This window comes from Mycteria americana, chromosome 19 (genome assembly GCF_035582795.1).
Source record: "Mycteria americana isolate JAX WOST 10 ecotype Jacksonville Zoo and Gardens chromosome 19, USCA_MyAme_1.0, whole genome shotgun sequence".
NCBI lineage: Eukaryota > Metazoa > Chordata > Aves > Ciconiiformes > Ciconiidae > Mycteria > Mycteria americana.
The window spans coordinates 350,779-373,101 of record NC_134383.1 but is presented as its reverse complement, the minus strand read 5'-3'; the positions used below and the strand labels follow the sequence as shown (position 1 = coordinate 373,101).

At 61.1% G+C, this 22,323-nt stretch overlaps 4 protein-coding genes across 4 annotated transcripts; 3 read left to right on the top strand and 1 right to left on the bottom strand.

The window, feature by feature from the left end:
* Positions 1–1,265: 1,265 nt before the first annotated feature.
* On the bottom strand, positions 1,266–2,340 carry CLDN25 (claudin 25). Its single transcript, XM_075521276.1, has one exon. The coding sequence runs from the start codon at positions 2,317–2,319 to the stop codon at positions 1,645–1,647; it is 675 nt and encodes a 224-aa protein (XP_075377391.1). The 5' UTR covers positions 2,320–2,340; the 3' UTR covers positions 1,266–1,644.
* A 1,337-nt stretch (positions 2,341–3,677) lies between these two features.
* LOC142418865 (G protein-activated inward rectifier potassium channel 4-like) lies at positions 3,678–6,810 on the top strand. Its single transcript, XM_075521277.1, has 4 exons — positions 3,678–3,719; positions 4,433–4,651; positions 4,762–5,953; positions 6,201–6,810. The coding sequence occupies exons 2-4, from the start codon at positions 4,478–4,480 to the stop codon at positions 6,548–6,550; spliced, it is 1,716 nt and encodes a 571-aa protein (XP_075377392.1). The 5' UTR covers positions 3,678–3,719; positions 4,433–4,477; the 3' UTR covers positions 6,551–6,810.
* Positions 6,811–7,764: 954 nt separating this feature from the next.
* UBE4A (ubiquitination factor E4A) lies at positions 7,765–20,081 on the top strand. Its single transcript, XM_075520929.1, has 20 exons — positions 7,765–7,859; positions 7,989–8,150; positions 8,232–8,408; positions 8,662–8,774; positions 9,447–9,599; positions 9,721–9,880; positions 10,088–10,290; positions 10,521–10,712; positions 11,622–11,955; positions 12,218–12,344; positions 13,458–13,765; positions 14,625–14,757; positions 15,854–16,041; positions 16,459–16,559; positions 16,675–16,788; positions 17,670–17,844; positions 17,987–18,167; positions 18,614–18,761; positions 19,005–19,162; positions 19,378–20,081. Exons 2-20 carry the CDS (start codon positions 8,030–8,032, stop codon positions 19,514–19,516), a joined length of 3,225 nt encoding a protein of 1,074 aa, XP_075377044.1. The 5' UTR covers positions 7,765–7,859; positions 7,989–8,029; the 3' UTR covers positions 19,517–20,081.
* A 237-nt stretch (positions 20,082–20,318) lies between these two features.
* ATP5MG (ATP synthase membrane subunit g) lies at positions 20,319–22,197 on the top strand. Its single transcript, XM_075521270.1, has 3 exons — positions 20,319–20,475; positions 20,643–20,803; positions 22,017–22,197. Exons 1-3 carry the CDS (start codon positions 20,412–20,414, stop codon positions 22,113–22,115), a joined length of 324 nt encoding a protein of 107 aa, XP_075377385.1. The 5' UTR covers positions 20,319–20,411; the 3' UTR covers positions 22,116–22,197.
* Positions 22,198–22,323: the final 126 nt, after the last annotated feature.

The window sequence follows — 22,323 nt, the reverse complement described above, 5'->3', positions numbered from 1 at the left end:
CGACTTGCAGGCGAGTGGGGAGAGCTGCTTGAAGGAGGAGAATCCGGTTATTCCGACCGTCGCGGGACAGCAGCTGTGCCCCGTTCTTTGTGTTGCTGCCAGGAAGTAAAATAGCCAGCCGATGTCCAAAGCCTGCTTTAAGGAACAAAAAAAAAGCAAGGACTTCTCACGAGTGCAGGTCGGTGCCTGGAAAGTCGTGATATTTGGCTGGGGCAGGAAGGGAGGAGCGTCCCGGAGCTGGAAACCTTTGCTCGCTGTCTTGTCCTGCCTTTTCCCGAGGGCGTGGGGGACAGGTTACAGCCAAAACAGACTCTCTTTGCTTTCGGGGTTGGCCGGGCCTCTCGAGGGCAGCTAGCAGCATGTGCAAGTCTTGGGAAAGCACGGTCGCCGGCCAAGAATGCCGCCCTCCGGTTTGGCCTCCCTCGATCTTCATTAGGAAGGACCGAGCACCCGCCTCTCCCCTCATAACTCGGCACGACCGGCCGTGCCCCAAGCCCGGGCGGCGTGAGAAACGCCTGCGGATAATCTCTTCTCTCTCTCCCTGCCCGCCCGCTCCCTTCTCTCCCCTTCAGCCGAGCAAAGCGCAGGTTTCAGAAGGGGGCTTTTGGAGGAAAGTGGACTTTGCTTCCCCCAGGAATGCCGGTGGCAGCTGGGGGCTGCCTTGAGTTCGGTCACGCGCCCGCGGCTTTTAGCCTGCAGGGATTAAACCAGCGGCGAACTCGGTTTTTAAGCAGTGCTGTAGCAGCGGGCTGGCTCCCGTCAGGACTCCGGGTGTTAACCCAGCCTGACGTTCCGTGCCGTCGGTCGCACAGAGGTGTGCGAGCAGGCTTTACTTTTACAGCTGAACTGGGAAAATGTGGAATAAACGGTTAAGGAGACCCCCAAAACACCGCCTTGGCCTCCTGTGCACAGGTGAATGACGCAGTTGAGGAACTTTCTGCACAAAGGTCTGGGGCGCGCTTACGGCTTGATCATCGTGTCCACGAGATGAGGCTACTGCAGGGGATGCGGCTGCCGGCATCCTGCCTTTGCAGCAGGAGCGTCTCTTGTTTTCCCTCTCCCCCTTGTTTTCCACCTTCCTCTCTCTTTCCCCCCCCCGCCCAAGCTTTTCTGGACGGACCAAAGCATCGCTGGAGCAGCAGCGCTGCCCCTTCCAGCTCCCACCCTTCCTCCCCGCTCGTGCCGTGCCTCGTGCAAGGTGGCAGCTGCACGTTCAGAGCACAGAAACGCACTGCCGACGAGCACGAGAATTTATTGTGAATGCATCCGAGGGACGCGGGCGTGCAAGGAACGAGCCGCTACGCTGGGGCGTAGCTGTTAACCACGACAGACTTGGCTGCGGGGGATTCGCAGGGATGCTAACGCAGCGCCGTCAAGATGTGACTCTACCGCAAATGGCACCAGGAGTCCCAAGCGCTGCCCACTGCTCTGCCTCTGCCTCGCTGCCTTCCCACGCTCGCTCGGCGAGTGCTGCGGGAAAAGCTGTTGCTCCTTAAAAAAGAAAAAGCGAAGCAGACGCACGGAGGAAGGAAAAAAAGCTGCAAGGCGGCTGTAGGAATTGGCAAATCATCCTGTAAAACATGCGGGAGCCGTCCCTGCAATGGGAAGAGCCGGGAGGTGCGCAGGGCGCGGCGCCCCGAGTCCCTAGATGACCAGGTCTGTGTTTTTGGGGTGCGGGTGGTGACCCCCAGCCGGACCCCGCGCGGCGGGGGGCTGGCAGCAGGCAGGGGCCGGCGGCGTTTCGGTCCTCGTGGAGCGGGCGCTGCAGGCAAGGAGCAGCCCGCCGGTGGCGAGGAAGGCTCCGGCAAACCACCCCAGGAAGGTGGCCTCCCCGAATTCCCACCGGGGGACGATGTCGGGGACGGTGTCGTCCCAGAAGTCGAGGACGGTGTTGTAGGCGACCCAGGAGACCGGTGCCAGGGTGGCCATCCCCGCCGTGCCGAACGCCGCTGCCCCGGCGAGCAGGAGCCGCCGCTTTAGCCGGGATCTGTCCTCGCAGGCTCTCCAGCCCTCCAGCCCCGGGGCGGCGAGGAGGCAGCCCAGCAGCCCCAGCCCGTTGGAGAGGCACATCAGGAGGCGGGAGACGCGCAGCTCGGGGGGCAGCGCCAGGAAGGAGCCGTGGGCTCGGCACTCGACCGCTCCCTCCTCCCGGGCGATGCAGACCTGCCAGAGCCCCATGGTCCAGACCTCCAGCTCGTTCAGGTCCAGGCTGAGGCTCTTCCAGAGCGGCACGAAGGTGGTGACGCAGGAGGAGACCCACCCGAGGAGGGCCAGCAGCATCCCCCCCGCCTGCGCCTTCGCCCGCCAGCCCCCGGCCATGCTAACGCCGCTCTGCTAACCTGTGCGCCGGGCCGAGATAAGCCGCCCTGAGCGGCAGCCACGGCCATTAACGCTTGTGGAGCGGCGTCCACCCCGCTGCCGGCCGCGTCTGGCATCCAGGGGAGCGAATTCAAGCCTGTTCCTCCAACGCCGGGGTGTGGCCGTGGTCATTTTCCAGCCGTTGTTGCTTTTTCCACGCTAAAAGGAAAGCGCACCCAGCTTGGGAGGAGAAGCCAGGTGCATCCCCGCCGTGCCTCTGGCCAGGGTCCCACCGCTGCCGAGCCGTGCCCGGGAGGGTTAAGCCAAGCACGCAAATCCGCCGAGCCTCGGCCACCCCGAAGCGAGAGCCTTGGCAGGGAAAGCGCTTCTGAGCAGCAGCGGCTCCGGCCGTGGTGGCACGGGGAGGGGACCCCGAGGCGGGACGTGGGCAGCGGAGAGCCAGCGGCGGGCTCTTCTCAGGAGGGTTTGAGGCATCGACTCTCATTTGGTCATTACATAAATGTGCAAAGGAGCCTTTGAGAGCCGTCTCGAGGATGGGGACGTCCGAGGGAGGGTGCGCCTTTGCCCGCTGCTCGCAGGCGGGCGCCCGTCACCCTCTCCTGTGCCCCGCACCTCGCCGGGGGACACGGTCACTGGTGCTTTACAGGAGCAAACTCCTGCCGGGGAGAAGGCGTCCTGCTGCAAACAAAAGATGGGGGAAAAGGATGGGCCGCACCGTCAGGAAAATCCCAACTTCGTGCTGGTGCTCGCCTCCCATCCGCCCCTGCGTGCGTCCCCTCCGCTGGGTCCAGCTTGCAGATTCATCTTCCCTGGGAGATTAGCGACTAATCTCTCCTTCATCTGCCGTCTTTCTTATCAGCAGGGGTACCGGGGGCCAGGCTGGTAAATTACTGAGTCCTGCTGGCGCTGGGGGGGCTGGCCCCGGTGAGCGCTGGGGGGGACCTTCGCAGGGGGCTCCCGAAAGGAGGAGACAGCAGGGGCGAGGGAGCACGGCGCGGGCAGGGGAGGAGGGACGTTCGCCAGCCCTGGCTGACGGCCCCATCCCCGAGAGCAGACGGGGAGCATCATCCCCAGGGCGAGAGCAGGGAAATCCGCTGGGAAACCCCTCCTGCTCCTTCCCTCGCGTGTCAGCGCGCCCACTCCTTCTGATTAAATCGTCGCGAGGTAATTGTGCCTGTCATGGAGACAGATTAACGGGCGACCTTCTGCCACTGGGGCAGGATTGGCGGCTGCCACCGAGCTCCCTGTCCTTCCCTCCCACCGGCTGCGGCGGCCCGGCCCGGCAGAGGATTCCCATCCACAGCCGGCAGGAAGATGCCCGGCAGCAGCCGGGGTGGAGCGGGAGCCGCGAGCCGAGGACGACGTCTGCCGGTCCGGCAGCCGCTCCATCTGGACATGAGGTGGGTGCCCCCCTCGCCCGGGGGTCTGCGTGGGGCTGAGGAGCCGGCAGCTCGGCCCCGAGGACCGCTGGTCCCGCCGGGACGGCGGCAGGAGATGCCACGGGAGCGGGAGCGGTCCTGCCCCGCGGCACTGGCTAGGGATGCTCAGAGGCGGCAGAGCACCCACGCTCGCCACCCCCATCCCGTCCGTCTCCCATCCCCGTCCCCACGGGTCGCTGCTCCTTTGGGTCGCGTTTCCAGGAACGCAACCTCCCGCCGCATCTCCCCGCGGGGACCGGGCTGGGCTCAGCCCGTCCCAAGGAGCCCAGCTACGGGCCCTGCGTCGCTGTCTCGGGCCGTCCTTCCTCCCATACCGGGGGCCACCCCTTCCCGCTGGGAGCTCGTTAGAGAGCCGGCAATTACGGCCACGTCCCGGGAGGAGCGTGGAGCAGAGCCGTGGGCCATCACCCGAGCTCGCCCGCTGCCGGGGCTGCTCCCCACCGGAGGCGGCCGCCTCATTCCCCGGCTTCTGCAATGCAATTATGGCCCCTAATGGGCTCAGCCATCTGGCGCCGTCCCGTAGCCGCCCCGGCACGGTTCCGTGGCCGGCACGTGCGCTGCCGGGCAAGGGCAGCCCCGCCGGACCCCGGCCCGGGGGGATGCGGAGAGGGGCCGGAGCCCCGCGCCGCCCTCCGCATCCAAAATAACCCCCCGCTTTGTGTCCCCCGCAGCAGGACTGCGCGCCCAGCCCGGGGCTGAGCCCCCGCCCCGGCACCGCCATGGTGCTCCCCTGCACCCGCAACAGTGGCGGTGGCAGCCGGCTGGCACCCGAGGAGCCCCGCGGCCGCAGCAACTCCGTCCCCCCGGCGCAGACCCCCACCGCCAAGCACATGCTGGCTTACCTGCCCCGGCCGCCCACCGACACCAGCCGGTACGGCACCTTCCCCCAGAAGGTATGGCTCGGGCCGGGGCTCTCGGGCGTCCTTCGGACGGGATGCCACCGGGCGGTCGCGGTTGTTGTCAGAGGCGATTTCTCACCGACAGGCCCCTTTCCGCCCTGCAGCCCGAACGCCCGGCCGCCCCCGGGGCTCTGGCAGAGGACGGGTGGCAGCAAGCCGGTGCCGCTGCCGCCAAGAGAAGCGCCCTGATGCCAAACTACCTGTCCCCACCCCGCCGCGGTGGCATCGTCCCCGGTGAGCCGTCCCTGCCGCCGAGCCACGGCAGTACGGCTGCCCAGCACCATCCCGGTGATCCATCCCGGTGCCTGCCGGCTGCCCCACGGGAGGCGAGCGCCCGCCGGTACCCGCTGCACACGCTGAGCGTGCCCAACATCCCCAGCTCGGTGCACGGCAAGACCCCCGCCCGCAGTGCCGCCGCCGCCATCCCCGCCCCCGAGGGGCTGCAGAGCCGGCGCTGCAAGCTGCTGGAGGAGGACGGCCCCGTGGTCCAGGCCAGCAAGCGGCAGCGGCAGCGCTACGTGACCAAGGTGGGCAAGTGCCAGGTGAACCTGGGCAACATCCAGGAGAAGAAGCGGTTCCTCTCGGACATCTTCACCACCATCGTGGACCTCAAGTACCGCTGGTTCCTCTTCGTCTTCATGATGTGCTACATCGTCACCTGGGTGGTCTTCGGCACCGTCTACTTCTTCGACGCCTGGGCGCGGGGTGACATCGGGCACCGGGGCGATCCCGAGTGGCGGGCATGCATCGAGAATGTGGACGACTTCATCTCCGCCTTGCTCTTCTCGGTGGAAAGCCAGCGGACCATCGGCTACGGCTCCCGGATGGTGACGGCCAACTGCGCCGAGGGCGTCATCCTGCTGATGGCGCAGTCCATCGTCGGCTCCATGATCGACGCCCTGATGGTGGGCTGCATGTTCGTCAAGATCTCCCGGCCCAAGAAGCGCGCCCAGACCCTCATCTTCAGCAAGAACTGCGTCGTCTCCCGCCGGGACGAGAAGCTCTGCCTGATGTTTCGCGTGGGGGACCTGCGGGACAGCCACATGGTGGACGCCAAGATCCGGGCCAAGCTGATCAAGTCCCGGCAGACGGCCGAGGGGGAGTTCATCCCCCTGGAGCAGTCGGAGCTGAACCTGGGCTACGACACGGGGGAGGACCGCCTGTTCCTGGTGGAGCCTCAGATCATCTGCCACGTCATCAACCGCCGCAGCCCCTTCTGGGACATGTCGGCCGAGTCGCTGCGCCGGGAGCAGTTCGAAATCATCATCATCCTCGAGGGCATCGTGGAAGCCACAGGCGAGTGGGCCGGAGCGGGTTGGGGTGGGGAGGGGCGGCTCCCCTGGCGTCCCGGAGGTGCCGGGCGAGCCCGGGCTCGGGGCCGGCATCCTGGCAAGAGATGCCCGGGGTCGAAACCGGCTCCACCGCGGCAATGGGTGAGCCGGGGCTGGAAGCCCCTCGGCAGGCAGCGGGTGGTTTGTCGCGGCACCCCGGCGCCCTGCCCGCCGGCAGCGGCGGCGGCGGCTCAGCCGTTGTCTCGCCGCAGGGATGACGTGCCAAGCCCGCACCTCGTACACGGAGGACGAGATCCTCTGGGGGTACCGCTTCGAGCCCTGCATGTCCCTGGAGAAAGGCGCCTTCCGGGTGGACTACAGCCGCTTCGAGATGACCTTCGAGGTGCAGACCCCGGCGGCCAGCGCCAAGGAGCAGCACGAGCTGAAGGAGCGGGAGCAGCAGCAGCGCTCCACGCTCAGCCTCTGCTGGGACCACCTCCTGCAGCCCTGCGCCCCGCCGGGGACCGGGCCCGGCGAGGATGCTCTCACCGGGCTGAGCGTCCCCGGCAGCGCGGCCGAGGGCGGCCGGGACGAGCCGCCGGAGCGGGGGGCCGCCGCCTGAGCCGCTGCCGGGGACGGGAGGGCCAGCCGCGCCCCCTGCGCGCGGTGGGTGCCCGGCGGAGGGTCCCGCGCCGACAGTGCCATAGCCCACCCTCCCTCCGCGGGGCTGAGCCCTCCTGCCCCGGCCCTCGCCCGCGGCCGCAGCCACGTGGCGTTAGTTTTGCAAAGAATCTTTTGTAAGAAGGAACACGAGATCCACGCAACGGGCGATTAAAGCCTCTTAATTAAGAAACCCGCACAAATAAGTCAGCGGCGCGTGTTTTGTCCGGACGACGCTTGACGGGGGCCGCTCGGACGCCGTAACGGGGCCGCTGCTGCACAGCACGGGGGGCCGGGCGGGGAGGGGAGCCGGGACCCCCTCCTTTGCCCCCGGAACAGCCTCGCCCCGGCACGCACACGTCGCCCCACAGCCCCAGACGTCGCCCCACGCCCCCCCGACACCCCCAGCCCCACGCACGTTGCCCCAGGACCCCCATCGCAGACTCGGCACCAGGCGCAGCGTGGCCGCTCCTGTAGGTGTCTAGGAGCTCGCGCGCTTCGGGTCGGGCCGGGACGGCGTCGCCTTGCCCCCGGCAGCCCCGGTGCCTGTGGCCTGGCGGGCCCGAGAGGGTAAAATCCTTTCGGCTGCCTTGGCTGCCTTCGCGCTCGCTTGTTAAACCGCCCTCGGCTCGACCCGCGGGTTCTTGTCCGTCTCGTTTGCTGCTTCTCCCGCCCGTCCCGCCGAGGAGAGGAGCGACCGAGCGGCTGGGTGGGCGCCTGGGGCCGGCCACGCTCAACCACCGCAGCGTGTGTGTGTGTATCTGTGCACCTATATATATATATATAGAGAGAGAGAGATATATATACGTGCAGCCCAGCCCCCCAGCGCCCCACGCATCGCCCCCGCCCTGACCCACAGCCCCACAGGTTGCCCCAGCCCCCCACCGCCGCCATGACGCGTGTTTCGGTAGGGTTACTTGACTGCAAAAGAGGCGGTTACGTATGCAAATGAGATGCGCGTCAGCCGGCATGTTAACGGCTGGCGTCACCGCTGTCTGACGTGCACGTCAATCACACCGGTGACGCGGGGCCCGTGCCCCAACGCCGGCCGCTCCGCCGCCCGGCACTCGCTCCTCCGCGCCGCCAGGGGGCGCTGCCGCCCGCCCCTCCGCTCTCTGCCCCACCCCGGGCCGTTCTTGCAGAGCGCCCGCCTCCCCGGCTTCCGGCGCGCGGACGTGACGCCTATTGCGACGCGACGCGGTGACGCGCAGTGCTGTCCGGCGGCGGCGGCGGCGGCGGCGGCGGCGGCGGAGCTGAGCGCGCCGGGCCCGGTAAGCGCCGAGCGGGCCGCGGCACCGGCCTGCGCCCTCGGGCCGAGCCCGCCGCGCCCGGGGGAGCGGACGGGGGTGCGGGCAGCGCTGCCGGGCGGGCGCGGGCCCTGACGGCCGCTCTCCCCGCAGCCCTGCCCCGGCCGCCCCGCATGGCGCGGCCCTGAGGGGAGATGACCGACCAGGAGAACAACAACAGCATCTCCAGCAACCCGTTCGCCGCCCTCTTCGGCTCCATCGCCGACGCCAAGCACTTCGCCGCCGTCCAGAAGCAGCAGCTGCGGCAGCTGCCAGGTGCGGGGCGCGGGCGGCGGCCCCGCGGCGGGGGCGAGGGCGAGGCTTCCCGCCGGGGTGCTGAGGAGCTCTGTCTCGCAGGCGATGAGACGTCGGCCAGCCAAGATGACTCGGACAACAGCGTCTCCGAGAGCCTGGACGACTGCGACTACTCGGTGGCCGAGATCAGCCGCTCCTTCCGCTCGCAGCGGGAGCTGTGCGAGCAGCTCAACATCAACCACATGATCCAGAGGATCTTCCTCATCACCCTCGACAATAGTGAGGAGCGCTGGGAACCCTCCCGCCCGCGCCGGGGGCGGCGTGACGGGCTGGGGAAGCCGCGCTGCGCCGGGCAGAGCTCGCCGGATCCGTGCCAAAGCGGCGGGGAGAGCCGGGAGAGGGAGCGTGCCTCGGTGCAGCGGCTTGCAGTGGGCAGCTCTGCCACCGGCAGGGCCCTGCCGGCAGGTTTTGCTGCCCGCCAGCACGTTCTCCGTCGTTTTGGGTGAAACTGGTCGATCTGTGCTTTTCTCAGGCGACCCCAGCATGAAGAGCGGGAACGGGATCCCGGCGCGCTGTGTCTATCTGGAAGAAATGGCCGCGGACCTGGACGACCAGGACTGGCTGGACATGGACAACGTCGAGCAGGTAGGGCCGCCCGCCTCGGTTCGTGGGCGTTCTGCTTGCTTGGGCAACGGGAGTTGAACTTCTTGCCTCGCAACGCACGCGTGACGCATCCTGAACGCGCTCCGTTTGCCAAAGCCCTGCGCGGAGCTGCCCTTTGCTGCAAACGGCCACGGGGTTTTTGGGGTGCGAGGCTGAGAAAGGTTTAGACTTTGCTGCTTCTGTTCCCTCCTCCTGGAGGCTGCCGGAGTTTGCTGTCGTGCAGATGGGCTGGCGGCGGGGAGGGGAACAAATCCGGCCTGGACGGGGCGCGAGGGAAGGTTGCGGGCGGCTGCGGGAGGCAGGCGCCGCTGGCAGCGGGGCAGCATGCCGTCTCTTGCGCTGCCGAGCAGAACTTTGCGATTGGCATTCGTGCGCGCGCTCGGCTTCGTTTGCTAGTCGTTCCTGGCGGGTTGTCCAGTGAAAAGAACTTCTGTTAGGGCTGCTGTCGCTCTTGACGGGGACGAGGGAAATCGTTTAGCCGAGGAGCCAAGCCTGAGGGTTCTCAGTCTAGCGCTCCGGTACTTAACGAGGGATCGAGAGAGCTCTTCCGAGCAGAAGTAACTTGCCCTGTGGCCATACGGGGCTTCTTTTTCTGGAGGGATTGTCTCTCTGCCGGGGCCGTTTCACTCGCCGTCTGTCCTTGCTGGTGCCTAGGCCCTGTTCACCCGCTTGCTGCTGCCGGAGCCTGGAAACCACCTGATTTACATGACCTCCGCCAGCACGCAGAACCTCTCCGCCGACCGGGACGCAGGGGAGAGGCAGATTCTGCGTTACCTCTATGCCTGTTTCCAGAGGGCAAGAGAAGAGGTGGGCAGGGGTTTCTGAGGAAGAAGGCAGCTTTGTCACCCAGCTTTCCGGTCCGAGGTGACCGAGCTGAGGTTTTAACGGCCAGAAGCGGCCCCAACTCTGTCTCGTTCTCCTTGTGCAGATAACCAAGGTCCCGGAGAACCTGCTGCCCTTTGCCGTGCGCTGCCGGAACCTGACTGTGTCAAACGCTCGCACCGTACTCCTCACCCCGGAGATTTACGTCAACCAGAACGTGTACGAGCAGCTGGTGGACCTGATGCTGGAGGCGCTGAGAGGGGCGCGTAAGTCCGGCTGGGTCGTGCCGCTAGCTTAGTGCCGCGAGGCTGCCCGTCGCGTTAAAGCTTGCGGGAAGAGCGTTGTGGACTCGGGTGAAGCCTTGGCTCCCCTCGTTGCTAAAAGGAAAGGCTGCGTTTAGGTCGCGGCGTGCGTACACGTGCTGAGGTTCGGCCGCTTAGAGTACGTGGTAACGGCCTCGCTTCCCTCGCTAGACTTTGAAGACGTGACCGAGTTTCTCGAGGAGGTCATAGAAGCCTTGACGATGGATGAGGAGGTGCGGACGTTCGGGGAGGTCGTGGTTCCTGTGTTTGACATCCTGTTGAGCAGAATCAAGGACCTGGACCTCTGCCAGATCCTGCTGTACACGTACCTCGATGTGCTCCTCTACTTCACGAAGCAGAAGGACATAGCAAAGGTGGGTGTCTCGGCCTGATCGAGAGCTCCTCGCAGGTTCTGCTTGCGGGAGGGGCACGTTTATAGGACCTAATCTGTCGAGGTCAAACCAACAGTGCAGTGTAACAACACCCTGCGTGTGTACTCTTACCCCTCTCCTCCTTTCCGATAGCCTGTCCCAAACCCATCGGTTTGTGGGGGTTTTTGCCAGGATTTTGTGTAACTGTCAGCACGTCCTGCTGTGCTCCCTAGGTTTTTGCAGGCTACATCCAGCCCAAGGATCCCAGCAACGGACAGATGTACCAGAAGACTTTGCTAGGCGCCATTTTAAACATCTCCTGCTTGTTAAAGACCCCCGGCGTAGTGGAGAACCACGGCTATTTTCTGAATCCATCCCGATCCAGCCCGCAGGAGATCAAAGTGCAGGAATCCAACATCCATCAGGTGGGCTGAAGCGTGACAGTACCGTTTCCCCGTGTGTTTTGGCAGCCTCTCGTTGCCTGAGGGTTAAAGATGCGACGTCAGGGCTTCAGTCCCACCGCTGGCTCTTTAAGAATCTGGCTCGTGACTAAGCGCGTCGCAAAACTGCTTTGGATTCCCCAGCTGTAACACGTGAAGGGTTTTGCCCGCTTCCTCGGGTTGTTGTAACCCAAGTCTTCGCGTCGAGCGAGTCGTGTTTTGTGCAAGTAGTTGTCCGAGCTGTGGGAAAAGGGTAGGGTGGTACTTGTGGAACAGATGCCAGCACTGTCACTTGAGGTGCTGCGCAAAGGTAATCTACCTTAGGTGTTGTAATCACCAGGACGTAGTTTTCGGTACCCATCCTGTGATTAAAACGCTAATTGACTCCCCAGCAGAGAAAGCGACAGGCAACGTTCTCTCTCGTTATGAAAGTAAATAGCTTCCTCGGAGAAACAGTGCTAGGCACGTTTTCAGTAGGTAAGGAGTGAAGCGTCAGAGCGCAGGGTGTAAATACAGGAGTAAACTCAGGCACAGAAGCGGTCACAGTGAGGGGCTTTCCCAGTCACGCGTTCTTTCAGGGTCATTGTTGCCGCTAAAAATGTGTCAAGAATTTTGGTTTTACTCCCTATGGAAACAGCTTGCTCTCGACTGTGCTTTTGAGGATCTCCCTAATTATTCTTTGCTGCCAGCCTCAGGATTTGGCCTGCTCGTAACGTGTGCGTCTGGCGGGTGATTAATAGAGGTGTCCTGGCCGTGATTTACTTTGAAAGCCCTGCCCTTGAGGAGCAGGATGCAGTCTGGAGCCAGGAGAGCTCTGAGAGCATTGATGACGGGAGAGGCAAAAGAGCGATCCCGCCAGTGACCCCTTCGACCGCGTTCTGTTCCCCGTAACAGTTTATGGCCCAGTTCCACGAGAAGATCTACCAGATGCTGAAGAACCTGTTGCAGTTGTCTCCAGAGACGAAGCACAGGATTCTCTCCTGGCTGGGAAACTGCCTCCACGCGAACGCGGGCCGCACCAAAATTTGGGCTAACCAGATGCCGGAGATCTTCTTCCAGATGTATGCCTCAGATGCCTTCTTCCTCAACCTGGGAGCTGCCCTCCTGAAGCTGTGCCAGCCCTTCTGCAAACCAAAATCTCCGAGGCTGCTAACCTTCAACCCTACTTACTGTGCCCTGAAGGAGCTGAACGAAGAGGAGAGGAGGAGTAAGAATGTACATATGAAAGGTATGCCCAGACCTCGGGGGAGCAAGGGAATGAGAAAGGGGATCTCCTCAGGTCCTTACCTCTCCCAGTAGTGCCCTCTCAACGTGTGCCGGTAAAGGGAGACTCAAATGAGTCGAGAAGAGCAAGGGAAGAGTTGAATACGAATAAAAAGCTGCCTGGCATCACCGGCAGTCGTTTTGCGTCTTCAGCGGGAGCCCTTTTGAGCCCTCTCTTCACCAGCGCTGCTGGGTAGGACTTGACGCAGAGATGCTTTTCATTCCAGGTTTGGAAAAGGAAACGTGCTTGATACCCGCTCTGAGCGAGCAAGAGCCGGAGTTTGCGAACAGCTACAACCTGGTGACGGAAAACCTGGTCCTCACGCAGTACACCCTTCACTTGGGGTTTCACAGGTAACCGCTCTGTCGCTGCGCCCGTCTGTCCGTAAGGCCTTCGCCTTTCTGACAGGGCTCAGCGCGCTACTGATGCATCCAGAGTTTGAGAGAGGATTTTTATGGGGGGAGGGGAGGGGTTAAACCGTATCTGGTATTCATAAGTAACGTGAATGCTGAAGCCGTAGGTACTAGATAACTCCCAGTGCAGTTCTGCGCCCGTGTACAGCCACGTAAATTTTTAGTAAATACTCGGAATAGGGAGTGTGCCAGTTGCAGTGCCGAGTACCTTTCACTGTGCGCTTTGACTGACGTTTGAGCCTCGGGCTGACTGATTTTGGAAAGAAACTTTGTCCACTGCAGCTCACGGTCAACGCTAACAGTCTTACGGGCTCTACATTATTTATGGAAACGTAACAGCCAAGTGCCGGGTGTCCGTGGGTCGCGCGGTTCCCCCCTCTCCTCGGGGGAACGAGCCGCTGGCGTCTCGCTTCTCTAGTAGGAGGCATCTCGGCGGCAGAGCGCCTGCCTGCTGCGAGCTCTCCGAACCACCCCGGTAAACGGTTTTAACGTGAAACAGAAATGCAAGGTAGCTGTCCGTTTCCAGGAAAGGATTTTCTGGACACCAGAAGGCACTATTTTTCTCAGCTTCTCTCTGCAAATCGTTGCCTGGATACTGTGAGGTCACCGCTGATCCAGGCACCGTCCTCTTCTGGTTTATTCTCTAAATATAGAAATAGATGAAAAGTTATGCAAGTGGCTTGTTGCTGGGAAACTGAAAATGTCACCTCGCAGGCGTCTCTCGGGCTTGCCGGATTCCTGACCTTGGTAACCTAAGGGGTTTGCGGCTGCACCGGCTCCTTGTCCGCACCTCTGCAGAGGGCTTCGCAGCGGTCGTCGGTTTACCCGGCCACTCTGCGGACCGCTGCAGTTCCTCGCTAAGGTCTGGTGTCCTCCCCAGCCCTGGCTTGTGTTTCTCCAAAGGCTTCCTGTCGCTGGCCCCCAGACAGATTATCCGCAGGAAACGGTTTGAACAGGATAAAAGCACGCGCTAGCTTACGTATTGCTTAGGCACTCTGTGCTGAACGTATATACGCCTCGTCTCATCTCCTTCTTGCCTTGTTTTCCGGGTAGGTTGCATGACCAGATGGTAAAGATAAACCAAAGCCTTCACCGCCTGCAAGTAGCGTGGCGAGAAGCCCAGCAGAGCTCCAGCCCTGCTGCCGACAGCCTCAGGGAGCAGTTCGAGCGCCTGATGACCATCTATCTCTCTACCAAGACGGCGATGACAGAGCCACAGATGCTGCAGAACTGCCTAAATCTGCAGGTGTCCATGGCAGTTCTGCTGGTGCAGCTGGCCCTGGGAAACCACGGGACGGAACCGCTGGAGCTGACCTTCCCGCTGCCAGAGGTGGAAAACAGCGCGTTGGCCTACGTGCCAGGTGAAGCCGCTTGTCCTGCTGGTGGTCTGTCTGTGTGCCTGCCACGATTAACCGGCCAAAGTAACTCTGCAGTTAAAGTAGTTACACGTACGCAGCCTGGCTCCTTAAGACGGTTGTAGCACCTGGCTTTCCTCTTCACTGAGGTGCTTAAAGCACATCCTGCCTTCGAAAAGAAGGGTTCCAGAGCGCGTAAGGAAGCGTAGGGAAGGGCATTCAAAAATGTCAGCAGTGAGGTCCGAAGCTCCAGAGAAAGCTGGGACCTCCGAGTTCAGCTTACAGGCTAATCCTGGTACCTTCTAGATGAGCGCTGGGAGAGCTGTCCAAGGAAGCACTCTTCTGTCCAGGGCAGGACGCCATGCTACAACTGATGGCATCTTTCTTTGCCTAGAATATTCTCTCTGAAGAGAGTCACCTGAAAATTTGGGGCTCTTTGAGGGGGGCATACTTAGAGTATTGACGCTACTGACCTTTTAAAGATCCCACTCGCAGCCAACTTGCAAAGTTTTGCCAAATACCGTATTGATTTACTGCTCTCCCTATGCACAAAATCCTCCTTGTGGTTTCTGTTGTCTAGAGATTCTCTTCCCTTGAGCTTTTTTGTGTAACTGCGTATGATCAGCAGACGGCTGCTGGGTTTCACTCTGTAAGCGACCTGACTTCTGAGAGAGGTGAAGTGAATCCCGTGTGTTACAAATTTCAGCAGGCCGGGCATCCTTCAGGACTGCGGTGTTCTGATAGAGCTAGTTAGTTCCCGAAACTCCAGTCAGAATCGAGGCAATGAGGGGAGAGCACACAGGAGGCTGGAAAAGGGCCAAATGAGCTGCCCGAGGAGGAATTCACATGCAATCTCTGTTCGCAGAATTCTTTGCCGATAATCTGGGCGACTTCTTCATTTTCCTGCGGCGTTTCGCTGACGACATCTTGGAGACTTCCGCCGATTCTCTGGAGCATGTCCTTCACTTTGTTACTGTTTTCATGGGTGACGTGGAGAGGTACGTACAGCCCCGGGTGTGAGCCCTGGCTGCTTATCTGCAGAGCGCCCAGAGGGGAACAAGCAAGTGGAAATCGTCATAGTGTCTTGAGGTTTGGTTTAGACGTCCGTGAATGGGTTGATCTCATTGGAAAAGCTAAATCCTGCCCGCAGGAGGCACAGTGAACAAGGCCCTGCCTGAAGGCTTCACGCAAGGCGCAAGCGGGGTTCGGTGTCTAAATACTCGTTTGGTCGTATTGCGCGGGGGCCTCATCAGCTAGGTACTCGGTACTTGTACTTGGCCATTTTGGTACTTGTTAAAGGAAGCTGTTGGGATTGATCTGTTTGGAGTATCTCTGTGAAGTCTACTGTGGTAACTGAGCACCGGACAAAATTGAGTAGTTTTATTGATCTTCCTGATAAGACATCGCCATGCACGCTGCATTTCTGCTGTTCGTTTGTTTATACTTGCATGTGTAAATACAGCGAACTCCCAGCGGCGGCAGGAGCAGGTGGAGATTTCACTTGGTAGGCAGCTCTCGCTGATCCCGCTGTCCCTGCGCTGGCCCGGGAGATGGAGGCTGTAGTTCTTTCCTGGCAGTACCCTGCGGCGTGACCTTGGGCGGGTGGTTTGGCTTTCTGCCCCACACGTGCAGCAGAGGAGAGTTACACCCTCACCTCGGTGATCTGTCATGTACCAGACGTGCAGCAAAGCGCTCTGGGCTTGCACGATGAGTAGGAAGCGAGTCACTGGGCAGTAAGCAATAGCTGGGACAAGTCAGGTTTGCTCGGGAGCTACAGCTGACGAGCAAGCACGGGCTGCGAGCAACGTGCGCTGCCGGGGAGGGAGGGAGGGAAGCAACAGCTTTGCTGTTCCCACACCCTCTGGCCTCTCTGCCTGAGATTTCACTGCGGGCACTGCCTGTGTGCCTTCGCCCCCTGGTCCTGGCATGGAGAGGGAGCCGCTGGACGCCCAGCGTTGGTTTTGCAGATGGTCTGCAACAACTGGGCGCTCCTGCATGGATGGGCGCAGCTCCTGGAGTGTTTGCTGAACAGCTCGGTCCCCGCACCCCGGCCCTCGCGCCATCCTGGATTTACTTTGGTGTTTTCTCTTGCAGGATGAAAAATCCTCATCTGCGAGCCAAGCTGGCAGAAGTGTTGGAAGCTGTGATGCCTCACTTAGATCAGGCCCAGAACCCGCTCGTCTCGAGTGTGTTTCATCGCAAGCGCGTGTTCTGCTCTTACCAAAACGCTGCCCATCTTGCCGAGGCGCTTATCAAAGTCTTTGTGGACATCGAGTTTACTGGTAAGCCCGAAGGGGGAAGAGTTGTCTTCCTTCTGTAACACCTGCAGGGGGAATGTCTCCAGGGTTTGAAGTATGTCGGTGAAAACAAACGAATCTATTTGCGCTTTGTGAAGCTGCTCAGCTGTGTTAGGCAGGCGGCATTCCAGCAAAGCGTCGGTCTTTCCAAACTTCTGGCTTGTGCAGAGCTGCGTATCTAGACAGGATAACCTCCGGAGCTCAAGCTTTTCAGCTCGGCGATGCTTATAGCGGGCCCTCTTCTAGTGTGGGATCGGTTGTACTGCTTTGAAATCGGTGACAGATGTCACTGACCTGTACGGGAACAGGGTTTTTATTTCAAACGAACTGTGCAAAGGAATTAGCAGCCCCCGCCTGTGCCCACCGCCCACTTGAAATGCTCTTACTTTTGCTTACGCCTAGGTGACCCGCACCAGTTTGAACAGAAGTTTAACTACCGCCGTCCCATGTATCCCATCCTGAGGTACATGTGGGGCACGGATTCGTACCGGCAGAGCATAAAGGTGAGCAAGAGGCGCATATACGAGCATGCGTGTGCAGCTCTGTGTGGAGCCTGCGGGTCTGTGTCCTGCCGTTGGGACTGTGCCAGAGCTTCACTCGTTCTCTCATTCCTCGCAGGCTCTGGCTGATTACGCCTCGGAGAACCTGGAGGCAATGAACCCCCCTCTCTTCTTGCGCTTCCTTAATTTGCTCATGAATGACGCCATTTTCCTGTTGGATGAAGCCATACAGGTAGGGCCGAGCGCGCGTGCTGTCGGCGTCACGTAAGCAACAGCTCTCGCTCCCCTGAAGGTGGCCGGGCGCGATACTGACCTCCTATCCCTAGAACAGTATCGGCTTGCTCTGGTCCCGCCCGATGAATCTGTGCAGCAGATACTGGCAGAAAACGACTCCAGGCCCGTGTGGCCAATGCCCTGGGAGAAGGGGTGAAGGCAGGACAGCGGGGCCTGGGGCGCTGCACACGGGGCACTCTTCCCTCCCCGCGGTCTCGGGAGGCAGGTCAAACAAAGAGGAGCAAAAGGGTTTTTTTCAGATCCAGCGTGAAGAGTGCTGGAGGAGTTGCGAGGACATCTGCCTGTTGCTAACCTGGACGCAGCCAGGTTTTAAACAACCTCTGCGGTTTTTGGTGATGGAATCCCCGTGGCCTTTCCGCAGGTGCTTTATCCTAACAAAGGCCTTTTGTCTCCAGGCAGTTCTCCTTTGGGTTTACGAGGCGAGTGCCAGGGGACTGGAACTCACGTCCCTGGTGTGTGGTGGCTGTCTCTCCGTGCCTTTCACGGCTGCCTGTGGCTGCTAGAAAGGGCTTTTTTGGGGAGCTTTTGCCTGCCATAGAACTGATTGTTGGGAGGCTGGCAGATAAGACAGGTGACGTGGATATTGCCCCTCTGGTTGTGAGCATTTATGGACTTTCTACCGTCTGCTGTCTAAACGAATGTTCTGTGTTTTGTGAAACGCGTGTGGTTGCGAGAGGCCTTTTCAAGCACTCTGTTCCACCTTTTGCATCCCAACTTGGCCTCTGTCAGCCCGGAGCAGTGCAGAACAGGTCTGACTTAGCCGTCATTGCCCATTTACCTGCCTGTTCTCCCACACGCTTCCCTGCCGTGTCTTTGCAGTACCTCAGTAAGATTAAGGTTCAGCAGATCGAGAAGGACCGTGGCGAATGGGACGGCCTATCCCAGGAGGCTCGCCGTGAGAAGGAGTCGAGCCTGCAGATGTTTGGTCAGCTGGCGCGCTTCCACAACATCATGTCCAACGAAACCATTGGCACTCTGGCCTTCCTGACCTCGGGTAGGGAGAGCAACCCCTCCTGCCCGCCGGGACCCGGAGAAGGGCCCTGCCTGGGAGCGGGTGGGCACAAGCTTGGCTTCGGGGCGGTCGGAGCGGGAGGGGATCGCCGTGGAGCTCAGGGAACTGCTGGTTTCTGTTGCAGAAATTAAGTCCCTGTTCGTGCATCCTTTCCTTGCTGAGCGCATCATCTCCATGCTCAACTACTTTCTACAACACCTGGTTGGGCCTAAAATGGGAGCTTTGAAAGTCAAGGATTTCAGCGAGTTTGACTTCAAGCCGCAGCAGCTCGTGTCTGACATCTGTACCATCTACCTAAACCTCGGGTAGGTGACAAGGGAGAGCTGGCGTGGGGGGTGGCAGGAGCCATCCCGGGGACGTCCTGGCTAGCAGAGCCCCGTGGCCCCCTGTGTCACAGGGCAGGAGCGTCCCCTCTGGGAACGGCCCTAACAGAATTGCTCTGTGTGCTTACCGTGGGCCTTAATGGGCTTTTCGGAAGTGTGCTGTGCTCTTTTGTTGTAATTTTAATTTAAATTACCTGGGGAAGTTGGCTGCAACCCAGCTAGCAGGGATGGAAATTCAGCACCATCACGGTTACGTTCATACCTTGGGTCACTCTGGAGAGGAGCCGGGAGAAATGCTTAATTACGGTCAAGCTTTTCTCTAGCTTTGAGTTCCTTGCTGTGGTAATACAGCTGTTGTGGGGACCGTGTTTCACAGCCTGATAAATGCGGATTCTTAAACCTTTGCTCTCTTTTAACCTGCGGTCCAGGGATGAAGAAAACTTCTGTGCCACAGTGCCCAAGGACGGCCGCTCCTATTCACCGACGCTCTTTGCCCAGACCGTTCGGGTCCTGAAGAAAATCAACAAGCCCGGCAACATGATAGTGTCCTTCAGTAACCTGGCCGAGAGGATCAAGGTGAGAACCGGAGTGAATTTAAGCTCACAAATAAAGGTGGAACTGCCATCTGTGTATCATCACTGCGTCTTTGCTGTGGAGCTGGATTTCTGGGAGCGGGGCTTCCTCTGAGGCTCCGGTGGGGCAGCTGGGAGGGCTCCCTGCCAGCACAGACCTGTAAATGCTTTAGCTACGAGTCAGGGGCAAACCTGGTTTTGAAAGAACTGGGAGACCGAGTGTCTAAAAGGGGCGCGTGCCTGCCAGTCTCTTGCAGACCGCCAGCAGCAGGAGGAGGAGACGTACGCGGACGCCTGCGATGAATTCCTGGATCCGATCATGAGCACTCTGATGTCGGACCCTGTGATACTGCCCTCCTCCCGTGTCACCGTGGACCGGTCGACTATAGCCCGGCACCTCCTCAGGTACGAAGCGCGGGCCTCATACTTGGGTGCTTTTGGGGGATCTGTTTCGCTTATCCAACAATACCGACTCTCGGTGCGTCTGCTTCACTTAACGGCAGAAAGATCACGCCACTCTTCCTGGCCTACCTTCCTCTTTTTTTTTTTTTTTTTTTTTCCCCCCCCTCCTCCTAGTGCTGGAATCGTCTGAATAATCTCCTCAATGCTTTGTCTTTCAGCGACCAGACGGATCCGTTCAATCGGAGCCCCCTCACTATGGACCAGATCAGACCAAACACAGAGCTTAAAGAGAAGATCCAGCGGTGGCTTGCGGAGAGGAAAAAGCAGAAGGAGGAGCTGGAGGACACGCTGAACTGAAAACCAGGATCTCATCCCTAGACCTACAATCACGGGCAAGATAAATGCCGTGCAGGAGTAGCGGCTGGAGCTCCAGAGCGTCTGTGCAACTCGCCACCGCAATCGAGACCACATTTAGTGCATCGCCACCACCTCCGGAGTCTCTCCTAGGACCTTCCCTTCCATCCCTTGTTCTGTCTTTTCCTTTCAAGACCTACTCTTTAATACTAAGACTTTCCACTGCACTACAGCTTTGAGCCTCTGCCTCGGGGGAAGACCACGGCCTCTTCTGCCTGGCCTGGTGTCCCGGCCCTCTATTACTTGTTCTTTGTGTGGCCGTGTTCTTTTCCAGCGACACCAACACGCTCCCTCGGTTCTGTTGCTGTGTTTAAACTCTGTAACCGTACGTTCAATGTGAAAGCGACGCCTCTGCATCCGCAGCCGCTCCCAGGCTGAGATGTGGGAGACGGACTGGAGGGGGACGGTTATGCTACTTGTGCATGCCGGTTGGGCAGCAGGCTTTCTTTTCCGACTGATCGTTGGGAACGGAGGGGTGTTGGAAATTAAATATAGAGGTGATCTTACAGCTGGCGGTGGAGGTCTGGCGGCTGCTGGGAATGGGGGGGGGGGGGGGGGCTAGCTGTAGAAAAGCCTCTTTATTTGGGCTTTGGGCCCGGGGAGCTGGGCGCGAGGGGTCCTCCCGGGGGGGCGGCGGCAGCGGCCCCGCCCGGGTCTCGAACCCGCGTCTGTGGTGCGCCGGGCCCCGCCCCGCAGCCCGGGGTCCTCGCTGGGGCTGCCCGCGGCAGGCGCCTGCGGGGCGCGCGGGAGGCAGGCGGCGGGCGGGCAGGCGCGGCGGCGGGGTCCTGGCGGCGGCGGCGGCGGCGGGTGAGGTGACATTCAGCTCGGGCCCCGCAGCATGGCGCAGGCCGCGCAGAGGCTGGCGCAGCGCATCGCCGCCCGCGGGCCGCAGCTCCTCAGCGGTGAGCCGGGGCGACGGGGCGGGGAGCGGGGAGCGGGGCTGCAGCCGGGCGGGGCGGGGGCGGCGGCCGCGCCGCCCGCGGCCGGGCGGGAGGGCCGGGCCCGGGAGGCCCCCGCGGGCATCCGCCGTTGGGAAACCGGCTTTGCCTCCCCTCCCCTCTGCCGGCAGCCGCCGTGGCGTACTCGAAACCTCGCCTGGCCACGTTCTGGTACTACGCCAAGGTGGAGCTGGCCCCGCCGACCCCCGCCGAGATCCCGCGGGCCATCGACAGCATGAAGGCCATGGCCAGGGCCTTCCAGAGCGGCCGCCTGGCGCAGCTCACCGTCAAGGTAACGGCGGGCGCGGGGGGAAGGGCTCTGCCTGAGGGAGGGGCAGCTTTAACGGGTGAGGCCCGCTGGTGCCGCGGTCTTCCTGCGCCTCCGTACCGGGAGCTCAGACCGGGCGTTCTCCGACCGGGCGTTCTCCTGGGCCGTCGCCCCACGGCCGAAACTGGGCTGGGGGGTGGGGGCGAAGGCGCGATGGATGGGGAGGGCGAGAGGGCGCGGAGCGGCTTTGCCATCGCCCTGGAGCGTCCCTGCCGCGCCGTGCGAGGTCCAGAGCCGCTTTGGCAACTTTTCTGCTCCCAGAGAACCCAGGTCAGGCTGCCTGCCTTCCTCCTCCTCCTCCTCCTCTCCCGTGCAGCCAGCATGTAGCAATGCATCCCCGCAGCCCTGCTCCCTGCAGCCCTGCCCGCTGTGAGACTGGTCCCCGCAGCAGTCGATGGGTGCTGCGGTGGGCTTCTGTCACCCGGGCTGCTCTTACACCCCACGCTCCCAAGATGTGTTTGGTTTGGTGCCAGGCTTTCAAAAGATTACATTTATAAAAATTCATCCTTTTTTTCTGCATAAGTGGAGGCCCAGGTGAGTTCTGCAGCCTCTTCAGGTCCTGCCAGTTGTGGTCTAGGAGGCACGGGTGTTCAGCGCGGTATTTTCCAAGACCTGACCTAACCACCAGCACGCTAGCTGGAAGCGCTCTGCTTGTGCCACGGGAAACAACTGAGCTGCTGGCAGCAAGGCCCGGAGCTCGAGGAATTTAGGGGCCGAGAGCTGAAAGCCTTTGGCTGTGTCGGCTTTGCCTTAACTCTTCCGTGCCTGGACTAGGCTGTGCTTCTGCTCCTCGGGCCCCCGTTGTTACCTGTCCCAGGGAAGAGAGTGAGGAGCCCAACCGCCTGGAACAGCTGCGTCATCGCTCGGCCTTGAAATTAAAATGTTTCCCGCATACATGGTTTAAGAAATGATCTTTTGAAAGGGCCGTAAAAAGACAGGAATGACAACTGATGCCGTACCGAACACAGTTTAGAACCGCCTTCTTAACGATGTGGTCTGTTGAGGGGTGGCTGAACACGAGAAACACTCCGTTGTGCTTCTGGTGTTTTCCTTAAACCGTTGCCTTGTGAATTGGTTGATGGCTCTGCTTGTCCTGCGTGGAGCTTGACTACAGGAGCGAGGAAGGAAGCTGTCGCAGGGGCAAACAATCTAACCGGTGGCTTTTTTTTTCTTTCAGGAAGCGCTGAGGAACGGTCTGGTGGCCACGGAGGTGCTGATGTGGTTTTACATCGGGGAGATCATAGGCAAGGGCGGCCTGATCGGGTACAACGTCTGAAGACTCATCCTCAGTAACGCCATCTTCGGTGCCGTGGTCCCAAGTCTGTAACGGGGTCTGTGACAATAAAGCCGGGAACCGATGTCGAGCTGTCGTGGTCTTTTGTGGCGGTTGGGGCGCGAGCCTGTCCCCGACCCGGTCGCGCCGCTGGCGGTGCAGATCGGCTGCTCGGAGGGGTAGCTGCCTGAAGGCCGGTCCCCTGAGACGG